Source organism: Battus philenor, unplaced genomic scaffold (genome assembly GCF_028537555.1).
Source record: "Battus philenor isolate CCGP_79_NKW_IND1 unplaced genomic scaffold, ilBatPhil1.0.hap1 SCAF_12, whole genome shotgun sequence".
Classification (NCBI taxonomy): Eukaryota; Metazoa; Arthropoda; class Insecta; order Lepidoptera; family Papilionidae; genus Battus; species Battus philenor.
In genome coordinates, this window is record NW_027181674.1 from 12238750 (window position 1) to 12262776 (window position 24027).

At 34.1% G+C, this 24027-nt stretch overlaps 2 protein-coding genes across 3 annotated transcripts in view; both read left to right on the plus strand.

Annotated features, from left to right (window-relative positions):
- Nucleotides 1–24027, plus strand: part of Ent1 (Equilibrative nucleoside transporter 1) — a 466176-nt gene that overhangs the window by 37710 nt on the left and 404439 nt on the right. The window lies entirely within an intron of this gene.
- LOC137933072 (ATP-binding cassette subfamily G member 4) overlaps nucleotides 1–24027 on the plus strand; it is a 51560-nt gene that overhangs the window by 358 nt on the left and 27175 nt on the right. Inside the window, exons 2-3 of one of the 2 annotated variants that reach the window (XM_068776828.1) lie at nucleotides 2198–2325; nucleotides 22050–22167. In XM_068776828.1, the coding sequence (XP_068632929.1) occupies nucleotides 2198–2325; nucleotides 22050–22167 (246 nt within the window). Of the gene's footprint in view, nucleotides 1–2004; nucleotides 2326–22049; nucleotides 22168–24027 lie in introns of those variants that run through there. The other variant, XM_068776826.1, reaches the window with a different exon arrangement.

The following is a 24027-nucleotide window of genomic DNA, read 5'->3' on the forward strand; positions in this document are numbered from 1 at the left end:
TGATGTTATGATATTTATTAATCGAAGTCAGTTAATTTGTCTATTACAGTGCTGATATAATTATTAATTAGTCTACATACCCAAATAAGCATATAACATAGTTCAGACAATTTATATCTTTGAGTAAATATATTTCTTATCAAACCTTTACATTAGAGTTCAAAAGGACTATTCTCTTATTATAAAGTCCTGTAACTGATATAAACTCAATCTATTTAGAAAGTATTTTGCAAGGCAAATATTTGTAAAAGTTAAAAATAAATCTTCACTCTTTCAGAAATTCAATTAAATAGCAATTAAATCTATTAGACAAGGATTTTAAGAGTTCATTTTAATACAACAGTAAATTTAATGCTAATTATACAGGAATTTGAAAATTTACTAAATGTATTCTGTAATATTTCAATATTGTTATTACCAGATTTTACTTGCAGATATTTATTTAACTTAACTATTTTATTTATTACTTTTCATAATTACTTTAATATGTCTCCTAAGAGCATAAGAGACAATAGCTTTAACATACAATAAAGAATGTGCACCCTATATTTTTTAATATTATATATTAGAAAATGAATTTGTTTATTCATCTATCTATTCTTCAAAATTACATAGATTTGATTTTAATTCACAACAAAAAAGTGTACCCCTTATGCCTTTTTATTATGTTTTATACTAGAAAGTGAGTTGATATGATTAGGGTGTTCTTCTAATAGTAAGATATATAGCCAGTCCTGATATGGTGCTACATAGGATTTTGTATTCAAAAGTATGTAAAAGCATAGCCAGCACAAGAACCTTGTCCTATAAGTAGTAACATCTAAGTGTATATAAAAAGATATAAACTATCAAATGAATGCTATGATAGAAAAGCTGTTCTGCAATGGGTAAGCAGTCAGCAGTCAAACTATTTAGAAATAATCCCTTATTTATAATTATTCTTTTAATTCTCTAAATTATATTACAGTTTATTATTAGTAGGTTTCTTGTTATTGAGGACAAGTCTGAGATATTTTACAATAAACATGTGTCTAGAGAAGACCATGGCCTTGAGGTAACAGGAGTATTAACCTGTGAAGTGCCTGTGGATATATGTGTCCAAACTCCCTGGGTGTGTACATGTCAGATTATATTGAATTAACCTTAAAATACTGTTTAAAAATGCTTGCTTTGGATGTAGTACATCATAAAAAAGAATATTTCAATAATTATTAAAAGAAAATAGTTCTCAACCCTTATTTGCGGCACCATGTTGCCGCACATAAAGGGTTAAGGGTCTCCTGGGATTTCTTAAGACAGACTAGACCAGCGTTTCCCAAAACGGAGCCCAAGGGGTAAATTTTTATTGGCAAGGAGGGCAATTTGAAAGTGGAGTTTACACAAGTTTAACAATTTTGCTTCAATAAAAAAATATATGTTACATAGGGTGTTGTAAGAATTTTAGAAAGACAAAAGGAGACAATAGGTTGGAAAATACTGAGTTAGACGAAAGTCAACCTAAATGAAAAATTAATGTAATGTCACTTGGTTGAGGAAACCAGCTGGTTGCGACGAGACAAGTCAGCAGAAGTTCAGCATAATTGTGTTGTTAACTTTATAAAAGGGGTGGTGTAACATTTTCAAACATAAAAAAAAACCTCCATCTGTGCAGGCCCTTAGTAGACACTTCTCCAAGGCTTCTGTCACTAAAGTAGGATGTGAACAATATGTTAATGGACTTTGAGGAATAATTATACATTTATATGTGGTGAGTGTAGTGTTGAGATATGATGCAAAGTGAATGTCTTGTCTGTCGTCATAAGATTTATATCACTGACATAAATACAATGTCAATTAAAAAAATAGTATTATTATAAGCGTTGTAAATTAAAATCACAGTCCTACAACTTTATCCATGTTTTTGTTATTGTATAAAATATGACAAGGACCGCACAAAGTTCAACACTGATTGACGTCGTCTCGCTTACGCGACTTGTTCGAATTACAAACTTTGATTTCACACGAGCGAGTCAGTCAGTGCGCGAACGCGCGGCGTTTCGGTTGTGTCTTTTGTGCCGTTCATTTATTTCAAACTTCTTTGTGACGTAGGGGCATGAACGTTTAGTTTGCAAAGCCCATTGTGTCAATACAAAATGAAAGTGGACAAAGATACGAGCCTTGCGGGGCCAGTGGACACTAAACCTATTCTCTCCGACAGGAAGGGGAGTTTGAAGGTGACCATTACACCAGCGCAGCACAAGACTCTCACCCACTTGCCCAAGCGTCCGCCAGTGGATCTGGCTTTCACCGACTTGACTTACAGGGTCCATGAAGGAAGGAAAAGCAGTGAGTATAACATAATATTATCTATAATTCAACATATTTGGATGCACTTATTAACGTGCATCCGTTACTTTAATATTTTAAAATCGGCATTATTATATATATGTTTTATATGTCCTTGTGATATCTTGAAAAAGAATAATGACTGTTTTAACGACTTATTAATTAGTTCACTAGAAATCTTTTCGACTTCCTACATTTCCAGTTTAATTATAATTACTTGTTTTTTTTAATGAAGCAAGCGTATTTTAAACAATTTTTACATTTAAACCTCGTAACGTCGCCTTAGGGCGTTTAGAATTTAAATAAGCGAGTATCTTTAATTAGTCGGTTTATCAGTTGTTACTAAGTCGATAACCGTGTACGATGTTATTCTTTAATCTTTGCTCCTTGTTAATTGTTATATTAAATCGTGTTTTCAATGTGAAATTTCTTATTATGAAACGTAACTAAAATAATTGTATACTGATGTAAATTGAATGCGTGGAAAAATCTTCAAAATAGATTTATAACTCCCATCGGAACGATTTACTTTACATGAAGTTGTAGGAGTATCAAATAAACGTACAAGAAACTAATATTATAATGTAAAACCTTAATTAGCTAGATACAAAAACATTCGTTAAGTTTTAAAAAAAATTAAGTTGATCCCTTCATAAATATGTCCTATATATGTAGAAATATGTGTTAAAAAACTTAAGGAATGTTTTTGTTGGTATATATATAGCGTATTTCGAGTTGCCCTAGCCGTAGTCTGTGCTCCACGGCGCAATTTCTTAACCGTTCAGCTAACACTAGCCGTTGGAATTTTATATCAAAGAGCATTTATAAAGGGCCATGCAATACTGATTTGTACATCGGTAAATTAATCGTTGATTTCTACAAAAAATGTGTGTGTAAAGGCAGACTAATCATTCCATTGAGCGTGTTCCTATGGAACGTTTGAATCCAGTGGAACGATTAAGGAACGACTAAAGTTTTGGCCCCCCACTGAGCCATCTAGGTTGGTTCAAGCAGAAATCTAGGCTATTCGCTTTCAGCTGTCTACCACCTTAAAATGTAAATGAAAATATAAACTTCCAAAAAATATATAATTAAACTACGAATTTTTTTCACTATTATTGCATTAATGTTATTGTGAAAAAAAATCGTCTGAGTTAGTATGGTTGGTCTTTTGAGATCTTTATTTTAAATAGAAGGATGTTATAGAGAGAGATTTTATAATTTGCTGCCGATGGACCCAAAGAATTTCACGGACACTATTCAGATGATGATGCTGATGATTTTTTTGGTTAATTTATAACAATAATAATTGGCTAACAAACTTTGCGGTTCCTTATAATTCACGGGCTCATGCCCAAACGGTCTACGCTTGAAATCTAGTCCTGGTAATAGAGAAGCTCAAAACCAGACCAGGTCGCGTTTGGAGAACTCGTAGGTTTAAGTTGAAAGATTTTATCACAAGAGTTCTTGATCTAGTTTGTGCTTCTGTAGATCGGTCTCCATTCAAAATGAATAATTATATGACATATAATTAAATAAATACCAGGGGGCAAAGAGCGCGTCCGAAACGAAAAAGAAACAAACGGAATAAAGTAAAAATAAGACGCATCAGTCAAATGCCTTTCGCTACATACCATTGTCATTTCTATTTGTCCAAAAACAATGATCGTTTTTTTTTCTAATGTTTTCTTCCTTTGTATTTTGAAAATAATTATTAACTATTTAATTTTCAATGTAAAAGTTTTACAATAACATTCAAGTGTAGTTACATTAGTTATGTATTTTATAAAAAAATATATATTTCAGAATGTACACAATAGAAAATTGTGTTTAATTGTTCGTAAGATTGCTTTAATTATTGTTTTTATATGTTAAATGTTAATACCGTGGAAAACTTATTTATCTATATGTTGTGCTGCGAATCGTTATATGTACTTTGATTATTTAACGTAATATGTATTAGGATTATCCTTGGAGACGTATAATTGTTTTATATAATCAAGATTTATATATTAGAGATATTATTAAAGAAAGTAATGTCGCTTTCTTAGGTTAAATTCATACGACTACATTTTTAACAAGTTTTTATTTCTAATCAACAATATATTTAATTTCGTAATCTACAACCTTTTGCTATCTAGTATATAAATTATAAATGCCTGAGCGGTAAAAATAAATAGGTTTTTCCGTAAAATACGTCGGCAGAAACGACATTATTTTCCGGTCCCACTAATATATTTTTTTCTTCTAAGAACTGAATAGAGAATAGATATACTATATAACATATTGCTCAAGCAAGCGATGGTCGTTGCGGCGAAAAGGTACTCGAGTGGTTTCAGGTTCTCCAACAGGTGGACTGGCAACATAGGACAGACGTTACTAGATGCGGGCAGCTAAGACCGATCATGATGGCATTCTTTGCATTTCCATTAATGATGGATAACTTATTTACAGGAAATTATAACAGTTGATATTACATTTTTAAAGTTAAAAATAAGATTAAGCGTGAACAATAGAAAAGCAAATAAAGCAAAACAAAAATGAAAAGTATATAGAACAAAATGTTTAAAATAAAATAAAGACGAGGTGAGGAATGAATGATATCGTGAAAGAGAAAGGCAGAAGAAATGTTAAAAGACGAATGAAGTACGAAAGATTATAAGAATGCAAGAAAAGCACAAAAAAAATATGAAAAAAATTACATATCAACTTGATCCTCTATTTCACCATGTCTTGTTTTATTCATTCAATTCAAATTGAAAATAAATTAAATATTTAATTATTATATACGTATGAAAAATGTGAATATATACTTATTACAAGAATATGTAACGAGTTCGATTCACGAGATACAATTATATGTATTTCACACTTTGTGCATTAATTATTTTCACTTCTTCACTTTCTTCATTGCCACTGTTCATAAAGAAGTTTCCAAGAAAATGCGCAGCAGCGTCTTCTGTGTATATATCACACTGTGTTCGTCAATCCGTCTGTATTATTATGATCCGTCAATATTATTATGACATATTAAATGTATATTATTATGTATAAAGAAATATATATGAAACCAATAACTTATACAAAGTATATAGAAATAATAATTAGTGATTATTTAATAAAAAAATGTATTAATTTATTGCAATTTATTTAAATGTATTCATATTACTACGTGGTAGATTCTGAAAGAAAAACCGAGTTATATTTTATTTTTAATTCTGACATTTAGGCTGACGAAATTTTAATTAAACTTCGAGCATAATCTGTGGATGATAAACATAACTGTGTAAAAAGATTTTAGTCATCTCGTTGGCTTGACTGAAGAAAATTCTAGAACATAGTTCACCTACACGACGACGTGACGATGTTATTTAAAGCTAAAAACAAGTAATAAACAAGCAGTTATTCTTGTTAGTTAAGAAACCGAGCGAGGGAAGGTAAAACATCTACAATTTTTTATCATTTTTATTTAATAACAACTGCATACTTTTTTTTACACAGACGGTCCAATAAATAAACATCAAGCACAAATCGAGTAAGTCACTAGAATTCGACTTGATTTATGGGACAATCTGGTCACTACGAAAATTTGACCAATTTTTTTTGACTTTGATTTGTGGGATACCATAGACAATACGAAAGTGTGTCATCAGATTTTGGTTTGACTTTGATTAATGGGACAACCTGGGCACTACAGAAGTGTCACCAGATTTCGGTATTACGTTGGTTTATGGGCCAGTACAAAATTGAACTACATTTTATGGTTTCTTATTTGCATTGGTATACCGTGACTTTTATCTTAGCTTCAATAATAAAGTTTTTTTTTTCGGGTGTGCAATACTGTATTATAAAGGCATTTATAAACGTGGACAAGTTAAATATCCATAATTGTTATAAAAAAGGCATGTAAATTGACATCCTTGGAAGATAACTGTCAAGGTGCGGACGACGGTTGGCTTGTTCGTTGTTTTACCTCGACTTTTAACACGCTCATTTAATACCGTTTCATTATGATGTCACGTATTAAGATATGTTTATTCAAGGTGCCAAAGTTAAAATATCGATAGACTAGTAGTAATATAGTTCTATGAACACTAAGCTATAACTCCACGAACACCCTCAGAGCTCACGACACGAATTTCACTTCGACATACGGGTACGTGTCGACTATTAACCCTTTGGCCTATAATACTCGTGATAAAAAATTTGTGCCATAAACAAAAGCCACGAGCCAGTCTCGTGGTAAGGATATGTTACATAAAATGCCGCCTATTATGTGAACCAGTTGGAGTTATTACAAACCGTGCAATTACAAAATTGTAACAGACAAGAATTATCATTGAACGGAGATATACAAATGAGGTTACAGGCGCAACATTGAGGTCAAGTTCCGAAACACACAGATTCAACGTCAATAAAAAAAATCTAATAAGAGCTTGCAAATTATATACGAAAAGATGTGAAATTACATTCGAATGTAAGAAATGTCGCGTTACTTTACATGTATCTTATAGTTTCGAAATGTATCACATAATTAAAGACTAAATAAAACTAAGTATTCATTTATAAATCGCTATTGATTCATTATCTATTTTGAAATAATAAATTATTTGTGGCAACATGTAAAAAATAAAATTGGTACTTAAACATAATTATTATTTAACACATTCCATGCCATGTGGGGCGAATATTTTAAATAAAAATTGCCACTTTTGAGAAACGTTTCGTAACCCATAATAATCATTATCATTTCAACTATAAATGTCCAATGCTTGACATTAGCCTCCCCCATAGATTTCCAATAAGAGCTTTTGAAAGCGGTTAGCGTCCGGCATTTTCTTACGAACTTAACAAATGTCTCCATGTCTTAAGCTTTGCTTATTGTCTCCACATCAGAACATTAAGATCCTTGCGCCCATAGGTCATTCCAGTCGTTTTGTAGCCTGCCATCTGCTACTTCAATTTACTAATTAGTTGGCCAATACATTCGTCAGTCTATGGATCTAGTTTCTGAATCGATCTTGTAAAGAAATCTCGAGCATAGATCCTTCCATGATCCATTTGAAAGTGACCTTGTTAATCAGGCTTACTATGAGTGACCATATATCTGTATCACGATAATACTGTTCATGTTCGTATGTGAACAATTCTTAAAGTATTTTCAATTATATAGGTATTTACGTGATCACGTTCCTTGACTGTTTGTACCTAAAACTGGTTTTATTGAAACATATTTAGTAAAGGTATTTTTGTAAGACATCGTTTGCACGTGCCGGTAGAGTGACAACCACGCCCTTTGCAATGCACAATTAATTTGCTACCACATCAATAATTTGACACGGACGGATGCATGGCGTTATTGCAGGCAATTCGCAATACAGCAATTAGATTTTGCAACACTTTTTTTTATCTACCTACTAAATATTAGCTATACGTGTTTATAAAAACTAAGCGGATTGATTTAAATCGTTAAGTTTGTATTTGAATGTAGAGAACATTCATGTCGATCGAATGATAGACGAATACTCGTTGTTTTATATTAAAGTTTTCTTTTTTAATTATACTTAATGAGCATAACCTGAAAAGCTCGTAGAATTGCTGGTGCGAAGTAGCAATGGGCGGGGCATATACAACAACCGATGGTCGTTGGAGCCGAAAGGTTCTCGAGTGCCGACCACGTGCCGATGAATGCGGCGTGGTCAGGCCCACTGCTAGGTAGACCGATGACATAGAGAAGGTCGCGTGGTGATCCTTAGAGTAGGCCTATGCTTTGCAGTGGGGGTCTATCAGCTGAAAAGAAGAGTATAATTTCGTTAATGAACGAAAGTTACCGAAATAGCCTAGAGAATTGGCAGAAATGGTAATGGAGAAGTCACAGCGCGGAGAACAGATGGTCACTAAGGCTTTAAGGTTCTGAACTGGAGACCACAGACCGGCAAGCACAGCATGGGAGATCCATCCACATTATGGACAAACGGCCTAGTCAAGGTCTTCGAAAGACGCTGCTGGCCACATTAATCCGGTTCTATTGGAACTTATTGGAGACCAGTGGAAGTCATATTGCTGGAGTGATAAATTCATATAATCGTTAAATTATTTCCATTAAAAAAAAAATATTTTTGTTCACCGTGTTGTTCTTTATATTACTGTCTAGAAACCTATAGTTCTCTACATCCGCTGTTAGAATGCTAGCTGTTAGCTTTTTCAGACAACTTTAACAAGGTCGCCATGCTTGCTGCTTTATGGTATCTGCTCCATATGTTAAAGACAACAGTCTGATATGAGTTCTTCGCGCTGTGGCTTGTCTACTGTAACTTTAGCTTACTAATCCAGACTATGTCAATCACTTTTGATTATCTGTTGAGTGATCGTCGTTCTTGTAGAGAAATCTCATCATCAGGCGACGTATTAAGTTTGTATAAAATAAATAGGAAAGTTAGAAATAGTATAACATATATAGATAACAAATTTGTATGTAAGATGTAATGCTATTAGGTATTATAAGTAAATTAAAAAAAAACAAGCTTTACTATCATGCTAAATGCCATCTATTTGACTAATAGATGGCATTTAGCACGCATGAATATTTATGTATTAAAATTAAGATGAGTGTAAAACGATGAAAAGAGCTAGAGTTAAGTTATTTGATATTGTAAGGAAATGAAGAAATAAAAAAAAGATGTATACATGATATGATGACTAAATGGTGATACATGTCTCTTCGACAACTGTAAACATGAGAGACCACGTATCTGTGTCGTTTGTCATCACTGGAATTTATATTTAAAGTTTTCTATTCACTAAATAAACAACTATGTGGATATCGTAAACATAATTAATAGTACATGTTATTTGATAAAGATATATGTAAGAATTACGACATTAATTGGTGTAGAAATATGTCAACATGGTTAGTCTAAACCAGGGGTGGTCAACATTTTTAAACAACGAGCCAAATAATAATTAAATTTAAAAAATTTTGCCAGGTCGCACATAATGTAACACTTGTTTATAATTTAAAAAAGTTTGTTTTAATAAACGTTAGATGGAAAGCAAAATAAAAATAATAAAGGGATATTAAAGAAAAAACGAATAGACTTAAAATTTTTTTAGACAGTCGTTTTAGCTTTTTAAAAGTGCAATACTCAATTTAGATAAGTAGTTATTATTAATTAATTTCTTCGGTATGGTATGTACCGCGATTTTATTATAATTAATCTTATAAAATTTTAGAAATTCAAGTAATTCAACTTTAGAAATGCTTGGCGGGCTGCATAGACATGTTTAACGGGCCGCTCTCGCTATATGTACGTATACTATGTTGATATATAACACTATGTTGATATTACATTTTTCCTCAACTAATTTGTAGCCGACCATATCTCTTTGTCCTATAGTTCTTATTTATGTAAATATTTTAAAGCTATTATACCTACTTCCAATCATACTGTATAAAGTGATCACTCTGAAATACAGTACCCGATGATAAATATTGCAACTCGACTTTTTGAAAGAGACGTTCGGCACGAAATGCAAACAGTGTGTGCGACAGAGTAACACTCTACGAAGTCGAAATTAGCAGACGATGTGCAATATTTATCGCCGGGTATTGTATGTTATATTGATTTATATTTTTCTATTGGAATGCTACAGCACAATTAATTGTAGCAGTAACAAGTCTACAGGGATAGATAGTAAACAATAAGTAATTTTAATAAATAGATAATTTTAATAAATACCTGAAATCTTTGATTTCTGAATAGGGTGTATTACACATCAATTGATAGCAAATGATCTATACATTAACGCCTTTAAAGCTTTTAGTTTTGTAAGATTGTACATTCGAATTAATGCTTGCAAAAAGTAGAAATGACGGAGTAGGCAGATAAGCGCAATAGAGTCATTGATAAGTGACTGTTGGGTGTATATACACCCAATAAGGTTACGCCAAAGATTTCAAATACAAAATACGTTGTTCGAGGCAGAATCTTGTGTAATTTCACTATTGTAGCCGTAGTATCTCCAACTCCAACCAGCGAGCTTGATAAGGTAGAATCCGAATGCAGGCCGCTTTAAACTGGTCTTATTGGAATTTTTTTAGAAGACATACGTCTAGTTGTGGACGATCTACGGCTGAAATGTCGATGATGACGTCACGTATCTTTAAAATTATTTCCATTTAAAAAAGAATTGAGTTTTATGCATCCCATGATCTTTCTGTTACTATGTCAAAAATTCTTTTATTTTCTACACCCACTGCTGGGAATAGGCTTTGCCCATAGTTTTCTGATAGGACCGGTTGGAAGCGGTCCGAGTCAAGCGTCTTCTGATGGCCTAAACATTTAATTTACTACATCTATCGACGTTTTTGAGGTTAGCAAAAATAGGACTATTGAAAAAACTATCAAAACCTGCTACAATCATTTGTGCCTTGTTGTATGTTGTAGAAATGTCAGACGGTTAATGTAGGAAATGGTATAGCTTGCACCCTTTGAATCGGAACACGATATTTACGACTGAGCTTTGACCTCTTTGTTAGTCTCCTATAAAATAGGCCAGTGAACAAAATCGTCTTCATCAAACCTTTTTTTATCTGACTTGTTTTGGTGCCCAAATGTCATTTGTAGATTCGGGTACGAAGTGACAAGGCGCTTAGATTAACACCTGTTTTTAAGGTAGCAAAGATCGATGGTACCCCTGAAAGCCTCCGCTCTTTGCATTACAAAATGTAGAGTGTCTTAATGTATTCTTTGCTACGATATGAAGCTATGTACATTTTTTTTTCTTTTTTTATACTCGTACCCCTATCCAGTTGTGGGACAGGGACTTTATCTTTAATTTATTTTTTTTCACATTATTTTTTATTTCCATTATCTTCTTTCATTCTTCTTATTATCTTTTATTCTTTTCTGTCTTTCATGTTATAATTCTTTTCTTTTATGCCCTTTTATTCTACTCTTCTTTCTTTCATCCTCTTATTTTGTTTTATAAATCTTATTTACTAGGTAGCTATGTACATTACCAGGAGCGTGTGTTATTTGCGGAAACATGAGTGAATTAATGCTTATCTTGTTTGTGCTATCCGGGTAATTATCGACGGCTTACGACACGGAACGCAGATAAAGTAAGGTCGCAGTCGAGTGTAATCTCAATTGTACTTGCCATGATGAAATGTAAACCAGCTGCTCCTTCGATAAAATAGATTTATCCTGTATACAGAATGATTGAATGCAGGTTTAAGAGCTATAAAGCGTTGAATCTATATTACTTATACGTAAGCAAGCAGCTTGGAAGCCTTTATACAAATTCCCTTGCATAAAGTGATCACTCTGATAAACATTATAGTAATTTATTTTTTCCACTGAAATGCGACTGCCCGATAAGTTCTGGCAGTACAAACTGCAGATAATATACAATAATTAATTTTAATACGTAGCAATAACTATGTTAAAAAGCTTTTTCTTACTATACTATTTATGGTATACCATACATAAGCTGACTGTATATATATATATATTATATATTAACTATATATATATATATATATATTAACCCCTTTAAAGTCCCTTTAGATGGATTAACAAGGATGAATCGAAATAGATGACTAACTTAACTTTCCAATCATTCTGTATACTATAGCGACTTACAAACTTACTACTCTAGAATCAACAAGCACTACCTGCAGCAATAAAGAAGACAACTAAGATCATAAACGGGTTATTCTTCTGGTCCCTGGTTGCTTGATGCCTAGACCAGTTATCTGCCATTTAAAGAAGTATAAAATATTTTATTTTATTTCTTATTCAATTAGGATCAGTTTAGGTGACTTCGTGTGGCCATGAAGAATGCCAGAAGATCCTAATTTGATATTAAATAGCTTCAAATTCTGCTCCTCTATGACATCCCTCAACTTAGAAGAAAGACTCGTAGGTTCCACAAGGGTCGCGGTCTTGAAAGAGCGTCTCTCTCAAAGGAAATAAAGAAACGTAAAATATAAGGTTGTCAAATATCTCCCTTCCGCCTTTTTGTCTTTTGAATTTCGCGGCTATGTACAAAGCGCTACAGAGCTCGTATCTGGCAATACTATACATAATTTGAAAGGTCTTGACATAACCTACAAAACGACGCTATGCATGATTAGTTTGGATATTGCGTTCAACAGTTATAGACGTGTAAACATGGAGTTCACTAACGCCGAAATTAGCGCTATTTTAAAGTTTTCCTTCGTTAAAGGTAAATCCGCTAGAGAAACGTTCCGTGAGATTAATGGTGTTTTGGGGGATGGTACTCTATCACTTCGAACCGCGGAGGAATGGTTTCGACGATTCAGAGCCAGCGAAAACGACATCATGGATAAGCCAGCCGGCGGAAGACCTGTGACGACAAATACCGATCAAATCATGGACTACATCAAGTTAGACCGGCATGTGGCATCTCGTGACATCGCCCAGGAGATGGGAGTTAGTCACCAAACCATTTTAAACCATCTGCAGAAGGCTGGATACAAAAAAAAGCTTGATGTTTGGGTGCCGCATGATTTGACGCAAAAAAATCTTCTGGACCGAATCAACGCCTGCGATATGCTGCTTAAACGGAACGAACTCGACCCATTCTTGAAGCGGATGGTGACTGGCGACGAAAAATGGATCACTTACGACAATATTAAGCGAAAACGGTCGTGGTCGAAGGCCGGTGAATCGTCCCAAACAGTGGCCAAGCCGGGATTGACGGCCAGGAAGGTTTTGCTGTGTGTTTGGTGGGATTGGAAGGGAATCATCCACTATGAGCTGCTCCCATATGGCCAGACGCTTAATTCTACCATCTACTGCGAACAACTGGACCGCTTAAAGCAAGTGATCGTCCAGAAGCGTCCAGAATTGGCCAACAGCAAGGGTGTAGTGTTCCACCAGAACAACGCCAGACCACACACTTCGTTGATGACTCGTCAGAAGCTACGGGAGCTCGGATGGGAGGTTTTATCACATCCACCATATAGCCCGGACATAGCGCCAAGTGATTACCACCTATTCCTGTCCATGGCGAACGCCCTTGGTGGTGTAAAGTTGAACTCAAAAGAGGTTTGTGAAAAGTGGCTGTCCGAGTTCTTCGCAAATAAGGAGGGGGGCTTCTACGAGGGAGGTATTATGAAGTTGCCGTCTAGATGGAAACAGATTATCGAACAAAACGGCGCATATTTGAACTAAATCCGATCACTGTAACACTTTTTATAAAGCATTGAATAAAGAGCAAAAAAGCGGAAGGGAGATATTTGACAACCTGTTAGTACTTAAATAACTTTTGAAATGAGAATAGAGGTGGGAAACTCCATTCCCAAGGTGTGCTGATCGTTTCAGCTCATTGACGCCCACTGCTGGGCATTATTATCGCACGCTTGGCAAGCGGGTTGGCGATTGAAGTGTGGTATTATATAACGCAGACAAAGCTGCTACCTATCCTCTGAAAACTTGTGACCAATGGCAATCGTATATAACACGCACACATGGTTAATTAAATAGGAATGTATCTCGGGAATAAAACACGCGACATGCAATCGCAAGCCTCAATCCTCAATCGATGGACTATCACTGTTCAAGGTGTGTCTCTGTGAAATCATAAAGTTACACATGATAACCCTTAGCATGCCATTTTGCAAAACATTGTGTACATTATTTGGGATCATATTGTAAAACATACATTGCATCTTAGGTATACAAAATTTATTTTTGCTTGTGATATTTACATTGTAAAAATCTTCCTTGGAAAATCAGTAATGTTTTGGTACCACGCGTGAGTATATGAATAAATTATTGCGTTTAGTTCGATTTATAGATTATATAGAAAAGATTTTAAGTAAATGTGTCGTCCCTGACGCGGCCTTAAAGCCTATCGATGTCTTATCAGCAAGGACAAGTGAGTGTCAATGTATCGATTATCAAGTTACTGGAAAAAATAATGAACATTAAATGATAGAAAAAACTAATACGATTTAATATTTTTTCAATAAAAAGTCTTATTATAAAACAATATGACATATAATGTTAATATATAACTTTTCTGCAAAATACCTTCACCCTTTTAAAGCCATTATTGTTTTTTTCCAATCAACCTGTATAAAGTGATCACTATATATGTTACATTAATTATTGTTTTTGAAATATAACAAACCAAAATAATTATAATATGTATCTTTTTAAACCTATATATTGTTTCTGAAAACAATGATTTTTACATTATTTGACAGCAATTGAGGTATATATTCACCCTTTTTAAAATGTATAAAACCTATTACTACAGTATTAAACTAAACTAAATATTAAACCTATTACAAATCACACTGCATTATATACACAATAAACTTTAAGTGAATTTATACGCGTTGGATGTCATCTGCTGAAGTAGACTAAGATAGATTAGCTCATTTCTGCAACGGGCTTCTAATGCAGAACTAGTAGGATGCAATAAAAAGAGGCCATTATAAACCTGTTTTCTGGGTCGTCAGTCCCGTACTCGGCCCTTACACATTGGACCCCGCACCTGCATTTTGAATGTATTGAATGTTAAATAATTACGTCTGTAACAAACAACCTACCATCAATCTACGGAATACCTTCAGTAAACAGATTATATGCAAGAAGATTATTAAAATTAAAAGTAAATATAACTCGAGGATGACGGTTGTCCAAAGATGGACAGTAAGGATTCGCGATGATTGAAGGACGGTTGTAAAGATCCGTAGACATAAATGTTTGTAGTGTCCGCGTTAGCCTTATTGTAAATAAACACATGTAATTTCTTTAACTCACATGATTAAGTATGCGATGTTTATTACTAACGTTTTGTTTAAAAAGAATTTTAGGAAGATTACACATGGTAACATAAGATTAAAAAAAAACTAAGTAAAGATTTGTAGTGAAAGCAATAGAAAGTTCGTAAGGGTTAGCTAGGCTTTACGTTGATATGAGACATATATATTGTATGTTAAAGCGTAACAAAACCATGCAAGAAGATAGTAATATATTAAGTATAGCAAGTTTAAAAACATGGGAAAGTTATAATAGTTTCGTATAAAATGACATAAAATAGTAATTAATAAATTATCAAGAAATGTGGCAAAGGATAGGAGGTAATGCGTGAATGCAATGTAAATAAATGCTGTGAAAATGATAGAAAATATGAAGGATGGAAGAAGAAAGAAAGAGAAGTTGTAAAGGATGAGACAGAGAGGTTGAGAATAGGAAAGTTTGTAAAAGAAATTCCCTGTAAAATATATTCCTGTCCCAGAAATAATATAGGGGAAAGAGTATATAAAAATATACGTATATATTCCGACACTAGATCGAATCAAGATTAAACCTGTTCTAATATATTTTAATTTAGTATTCCGTGTGACACATTTAGAGTAAATAATTCAAGCTGTTTTAATTCATTAATCGAATTCACAATATTTACATTCATGTAGGCATTTACACGCACTTTTAAGCTGCCAGTAATTTTAAATATTGTAGAAGGATCTTAAGAGAAAAGTCAGCCAGAAGCTAAACGACATAGAACAGTAGGCTCTTTCACCAAGTTTATTATTCTTAACTCTGACAATTTCCAGAATGGTTGGCATATATTTCTAAGTACTACCTCCAAATACATTACAATGTGAAAACGTACGTGAAGTAACATTATTCGTATAGTGACAATTTTTTGTTAACTTAGTTAAACGGTTGCAACTGTGATCTAATTACATTTATTGTTGAAATAATTCATTGTTTAGATTCATTATCATTATTGCTTGTGCGGGAAGTGGAATTTGACCCGTGTCGACATTGATATCGACGCGCTGCGTTTGTTTTTCTATTTTGATTCAGTATCGTCGTCATGAATAATACGCGGAGTTGAATTTTACTGCAGCGATGTAATTGGAACATTATGTTGAAATAAGGAAGTATTTTTTAAAATTTAGTTCGAATCAGTTGTACACACAAAAGACATCTCTACAATTATCAGAGGTATATTAATAAAGTACGCTATGAAATGAATGCCAGAAGAGTCCAATTTTATAGAAACTACAATTATAATGAATATCCCTAAAAATTTACGAGGACCGGAAATTAGTGTCGTTTCTGTCGGAATATTTTATAGTGAAGTTAATTGATTTTTAAGGCTCCAGCATTGAAAATTTGTATACTAGATGGCAAAAGATTGTTGATAATGAAGGTGAATATATTGTTAATTAAAAATAAAAACTTAAAAATGTAGTCGTGTGAATTTAACTCAAGAGAGCGTCATCTACTTCAACATGCAACGATAATTTAAGATAAGCGATTTAGTTTTTACTTCACAGAACCTTATAGAAAGAATTTAGATATTCGAATGAATGTCATAATTATTTAATACGTAGGACATGGGACTTCCCATTATATTTTCAATAAGACTAGATATAAGCGGCCTGTAGCATTTTCCGACAGTCCGTCGTTAGTTTTGCCACTGCCTCATCTACTTGCCAATCCTCTGGATAATGTGCCGACATACTTTTGTCTACAGACCTCATTCCTGATTTGATCTTTGATTGTAGTAGTAGCAAATGTGGTCCAGGATTCGAACAAATTGAAAGATAGATAATTATATATAATCAAAACCACGTCAAATATGTACAGTTGTATTATATATAAATCAATTAAAAATTATTTCTTCATTTAAATCGGTATACTAAAACCACATAATGGTTGAACAAATTATAAAAATTGCTTTGTTAAAAATAATTATTGAAGGTGGTGGAAAATTTGAAAGTGTTGTTGCGGTGTTCCTAAATAACGACTCGCTTGATCACAAGGAGAGACTTGAGACTCTTTTGGATCTGTGAAGATATTGTTTTTTTTTTGATTGAACTCTCATTGCTGTCCATTTGGCATTTTCAGATTCCGTTAATACTTAACTAATTATAAAATCCAAACTCCAGCATAGAAGTATTCTATCCAGAATGATCCGGGGTTGGCAACCCCTGTGATATACGATCTAACCTCGTTTGCGACGAGACCGGTCTGTTATGGTATGCCGATAATGACGATGTGGAGTCGTCATGTGACGTATCTTATTGTCGTCGCGTCGTTCAGAAACTCGAAGACATTGTCTTGCTGTTAGTCGAAACAGGAAGATTCTTACTAAAATTGATTCTAGAAAATATTTTGGAAGTTTATTGTAATATTAGTGATTTTGTCAAAGTACACTCTTTGTCAAGTATTACCGTGGCTATTTCTCAGACATAAATTAATAGATTTGTGGGCAACTACACATGTCATCTAAATTTAACAAAGGAGTCTCTAAATCAATGTGTTCAGATCGATTCGATGTCTTTCTTAGAAAAGATAGTGTCGTGAGACATTTCCATGTATTACAGTTGAAACTTTGCCAATTATTATTCAATGAAATAAGGGTTTAAACGTACATAGTTTTTTTAATCTACGAGTACGTTTTGTTTTGTTTTGTTTTATAATATGTAGTATTATCTTATTTATTTGATTTCATTTATCAGTGTTTGTATCCTTGTAAGTTAGGGACATGTTTTAAATCGCTATAATTTAAAGTATTCATAAAGATATTAGATGTTATACTACTGTCTATCTTAACCTGTGGAACGTAGATCGAGACATATTTAAAATTGTCGTTCCTCTATTTTATGTTAAGTGACGTCGTTATAGGGGAGACGAGTTTGATTCTAGTTTCAATCAAATTGGGCTCATCTGGCATTCTTCTCATGATGTACACAAGTCATCGCTATCTTGTATCTTAAGTAGCAGATATGAAAACGATTTAATGAATCGTTTAGAAATAATGGCAAACTGAGTTGACTTATGCTTTGTTAATATTATAATAACGCATGTGAATATTATTGTTGGTATAGTTTATAAATTAGTTATTACTGTTACTTAGTAATATCAATAAATACAATTATGATATTCCTTCTCTAATAAACAAAAACAATGTAATGGAGGTAAAAATGAACGCTGACAAAATAACTGTATGGCCGTCAGTATATAGTTTTCTTTTTATTGGGTTTTTTGTTCGCTTATTATTTTTAAGGACTCCTCCTTTCGTTCTTCACATATTCATTCTCCATTCTCATTCTTTGTTATTCTTATAAATATTTTATATGCATTGCTTTCCAAACCTCGTCACATTTCAAACAATGCTGCATTTTCATTTAAATTTTATATGCATTCATTTTTTAATTTTATACATTTTCACGCTATTTAGTTTCACTGGATTTGAGCGCTGAAAGCCTTTAGTGTTTACAAGATTTTGACTTACTTAGCTGCACGTTCCGTTGTCAAAAACAGGAATTACAATAGTTGGTCTTGAACAAACACGTGTATCAGTCCTAGGACGATCTATACTTCTATAGATATGTAGGAGATATATTGCGTCATCATCAGCGGTGCATCGAAAAGGGGAATTCCACAGAAATATAATTCTTTATATACATCGGGAGAAAGAGGGCGCTTTACAATGCTTCTCTACTTGTGATTGGCTGATTTTTATTAGTTGAACATTGTTTTCATAGTTTAAAATTGGTAGAAATATAGGCTAAGCTTGATGAATATACACACCTTTACGTCGGACTTCGTACAGTTATTACCTCCAAGACCTACCGGCACAAGGAAAAATTCCACAGATACTGTATTTTGAGGAAGGTAAATGAACTTCAAGCTGTACATAAAAACTCCTTATATTTATGTCAATCCAATAAAACTATAATTGATCAACTACATCGTTGTTTATTTTTGTTAGCGGCGTTTCAAATGCTTTAAAGTACCCCTGTCACAGGTAGGACAGGGTTAACACCCTGTAAACATGTATCAGTTTTTTTTTAATTCACAGATACAGATTAAAAATAGTTTCGTGTTAATTTTATAACACAGGTATTATTGGAGTAAATTAAATTAAAATGATCTTTACCTCAGTCAAACAGATGTTATAGCCTTTAAACTTTAACCGGTTATTCCCTACAGTTTTCCTGTTACCGTCGGACGTTGAAAGACAAGGCGGGCGTTCATCTCTTTGTTAACATTCCTCGTCCGCGAACAAAGCGTTACACTCCTTCGTATTAATGCAAACAACAAAGGAAAGAAAATATTAAAGTCACTGACAATCTGTAAGAAAAGATTTTGAAGAGAGAAGGTTGCTTTTGTGGTGAAAAACGGTTATCAACGTGATTTCAACCGTAGAACGTCTTCAGACATTTTCCCATAGATTTCCAATGGGACTATAAAGTTTTAAAAAGTGCTTGCATTGAATCTATTTATAACTATATAATAAATCTATTCTATATATTAGGGGTACCGGAAAGTTATGTCGTTTCTGCGCAAGTCGATATTTGATTGTCATCTGGTAGTTCATTACATACATGGAAGACGTTGTATACTAGATGGCAAAAGGTTGTTGATAACGTAGGTGAATATATTGTCGATTAGAAAAAAAAACTTGTTACAAATGTAGTCGTGTGAATATAACTCAAGAAAGCGACATTACTTTCCATCTCTCCTAATATCTAGTTATTCCATCATCATCATCATAATTGCAGCTGTTGGACGTCGAATGTTGAACATAAGCTTTCCTCACAAATTTTCTATAGGACAAATTTTTCCAACGACTGGACAGTTTCTTACAACTTCCAACTGGCAGCGGCCTGCGTCCATCGTCTTCTGACAATAATAACAAGATCGTATGTCCACCTTAATGGACGTCATACACTGTTCTTGACGCTTGCTGCACTGTTCTTTCTACTGCAGAATTTTAAAGTACCAGTTGCTATCTGTTCTGCTAAATCTAAGTTTGTCTTAGTACTTTGTGTTAGGCACTAATCCGTGTAACATTGCTCCTAAGGATGCCCCGTGGAGGGGTGAAACACGTGTTGAGTGATTTGACGGTGGTAGTTGTGTAATTCGCATTGTTTGCCGCATACGCATTTATCAGCGGGCTGGCGGGCGGTGCAGTTTATGGCACGACTACTGCTGCATTGGCGGAAGTAGCTATATATTGGTCCTTTTCTTACTTAGGATGGACTTCCGCAAAATAACGCCTTAATCCATTAGATATTTGTCTTAGTAGGTGTACTTACCAAATGGTTCATAGGTCGTTAAAAATCCTTGATAGTCATACGGGTTATCTTGTAATAAGGCCTCGGACCCTGACCGTCTTTTGTGTTTACTAATATTTACATACGCGAGGACAGGTTTGGTCACGTTTATTTATGATTTTCTAAATTTATACAGATTTATCAGAAAAAGCCTTTGCTTTTACATCTATACGCATGATCACACTGAAGGTTTTATAACTTCCGACAGTATTAGATCTGTAAGGGTGGATAGTAAACAATAATTAGCTTTTATATATAACTATACGAATTATAAGAACTCTTTTTCTCACTACATGGTTATTACGTTATTTATAATTTCTAAAACCATTGATTTTTGGATATTATGTACCATACAATCTCCTTTCTTCAGCCCATGGACGCCTACTGCAAGGCATATAAGTCACACCCAAAGATCTCCACAATGACAATGCGCTGTCCGCATCGAGAGGGTCTTTCCGCGACGAGATGATAAAATAATGTTAGGATAGACAATACATTGTACACGATACACAATACATTAATTAACACTAAATGAGCTACACGTAGACATCTTTAAAGATTTTAAAGTTGTAACCAACACCCTGTATATGTGAGATATCTCAAATAGTTTTTATAAGAACGTAATTTCAGTGATTAGTCTTCTTCTAATAAAACATTCCTATATTCAACTAACAGCGTAACGATGTTTCAAGACTAAAACGCTCCAGCGGTTGGAGCGACAAATCCGTGTTTGCTGTTGTGTGTCGTAATTTATACACTTACCAAGACATGTAAATATTCGCATACCATTAACAATTTTTAAGAAACAGCTTTTCTCTCGCTCTCTCATTCGAGATTACAATGATATCTGTTTCATGATATTAGTCGATAGACTCAACTACGACCAATGATGCCGCAATGACTGAACTTGCCCTACCCGCATTAAGCAAAATATGCGTCTACCCTACAATAATTACTTTTAATGATCAAGTGTATAAATCTTGACACTTATTGGGAACATCTCTGACATTTTCTCCTAAAATATAAAAAGTGGTATTTAATATACGTACTAATACTTTATTTTCAAATGATACAAGGAAAATTACATTTAAAATATCCTTTGTTTAAAATATCACTTTTATATTTAGAAAAAAATACAGTTTTTAACTACATTTACGCCCTGATACCTACAGTTAGACTACATTTTAATCGCAATGGTCAACCTTGAATCAAATTTTTAAAGATGAACAGTTACAAAAGATAAGTTTTTCTTTCTTGGTATGTATTTATACTATGTTTTTGTTAACATAGATTGAGGTAACTTATTACCGAAGGTAATAGAAAAAAATATAGGTGTAAATTTAGAACACAAATACTTTATTTAATTTTCTTTTTTTGTCCGAAACGTCGATGGTCAAAGTTTTAATAGCTTCAGAAAGTCAGAATTAATATTCTCAACAACGTAATTCAGTACATGCTGTCTTCTAAGAATTTAAAGATGGAACAGGTGACGCAGTATAATGACGTAACTCAGTGTTCATGAGTTCACGACCCCCAGCAATGATAAAGAAGCGAGTATGATGGTTTGCTTTTCTAAAATAATAGAAATATTTGTTAACAGATGAGAAGATGATCTTGAAGTCGGTGTCTGGGCGGCTGCGGTCCGGCGAGCTGACCGCCATCATGGGTCCCTCTGGCGCCGGCAAGTCCACACTGTTGAACATCCTGACCGGATACAAGTTCGTATATCTATTACTTATGATCTCTATGACTTTGTACCTCACAATGTATATATTAGGTGTCTTAGAAGTTTGTTTATAAGCAAAATCTTTAGCCAAATAACAGGGTCCAATATGTCATATTTTTGACCGTTGGCATTTACAGCTGCTCTGAATTTGAGATGAGAGAAGCTAAGTTAATTTGGCAATGTCTGTAGGTAAAGGACTTTGACCAGTGGTTCTGAGGCGTGGTCGTTTACGATGGACCTTATAAGAAGGCTCAAGGTCACCCAGAGCGCAATGGAGAGGGTTTTTCTCGGTGTATCTTAGCTCGACGGATTGCTCGCCTGAAGTGAAAGGTGAAAGGTCCTCGAGTGATAACCATGAGTCTGTTTCCCGGAGACGCGTGGTGAGTTTGCTACTCACTAAATGGGCCGAGGATAGACTCGTGGTCGCGGGAAGTTGCTCTGCAAGACCCTCGCAGTGGGCATATAACGGCTCACATGGTGATGATGAGAGACTAAAAGGTGAATAGACCTCTTTATCATAATCAAATCTATTTCACCGGAACGAGAAGCGAGGAGACACTTGGAGTAGTTTCCAAAGTGAGGTTGCTTAGGCTGAGGGTTCATGGAAGGACTGGGCCAAGAGCCACAAGGATTCTTGAGAGGAGATCTGGACTTGGGGTTTCCACGTCCACGTGTTTAGCATTCAGATTCAGTGCTACCAAGGAGGCTCGAACCTCGGTTCGATTCTTATGGTACTGTTGGATCGGATCTCCAAGAAAATTGATTTAAGATATACAACACCATGATGATTATAGATAATCACGCCTCAGCCGGGCATGCTTTGTATCTTTCAAATAGAAAAGTGCAAAATGACTATTACAGAAATATTATCCGTCCCACTTTGCAGACGTTTAAACTAACATCTATTCGTCGAGTGAAAGCGTGTACAAATACGTCACAATAACAAACGTAGATCATCCGGCGGACTGTTCTCACTTCGACGTGAAGTGTAATTTGTCATACTCTATAAAGCAATCACGCAAAACTCGCTACCGTCGCCGATTCAACGTCAATGTACAATAAATATATATTCAATTTATAGTTTGTTTTATACTTATTTATAGCATGTTTAGTGTTTACTAGATTTAAGCCTCTTTGAGTAACTACCGCCAAAAGCATTAAAAAACCTTAACATTTATATTTTAATGGACAAGAAGGTCGTCAAGCTTAAAGGTCGTCAAGGCGAATGCTATTAATTGACAACGCAATGACCCCAAAGAGGGTATGGCAGTTTGGTCTGTCAGTCGAATCGTGTTTAGTATTTGTATAACTTTACTCTGGTCTTACCATCCAGTTTTTTTATCGAATACTTTAATGTTGCTAATTGTTTCTATCGATTAATTGGCAAAAAAATTGTACTTTCATTTATATTTCAATTTAAACAGTTTATTTTATATTATTAAGTATATTTTTGTGCGAAGTATAGATCGGCCGTAAAAATTCTAAAATTAAATTACTGGGTCTATTACTGAAAATCAACGCTGTAGTTAGGGGTTAGGTTGTATGTATCACCGTACTGCAGTTCAAAAAATCTTCTTTCTTTCTTCTTTTATTCTGGTTCGAGAGTGACAAAAAGGGCTTACTTGGTTGTAATCGGTTGAAAGACATGATTATGATTTATCCACTTCCATTAAAATAAGTTCGATTTTTTTCTGCCTTATTGGCTTTTATGGATTCCGCTGGCTTGGATGGTCAAAAGTGGATAATGATTGTATACATTTGTAGCATCTAGGCAGTTTCTATAAAGTCACTGCAATATCAGGGGTCCCAAACAGTGGTAGCGCCGCGGTAAGGAGTGAGACTTGCAATTGTA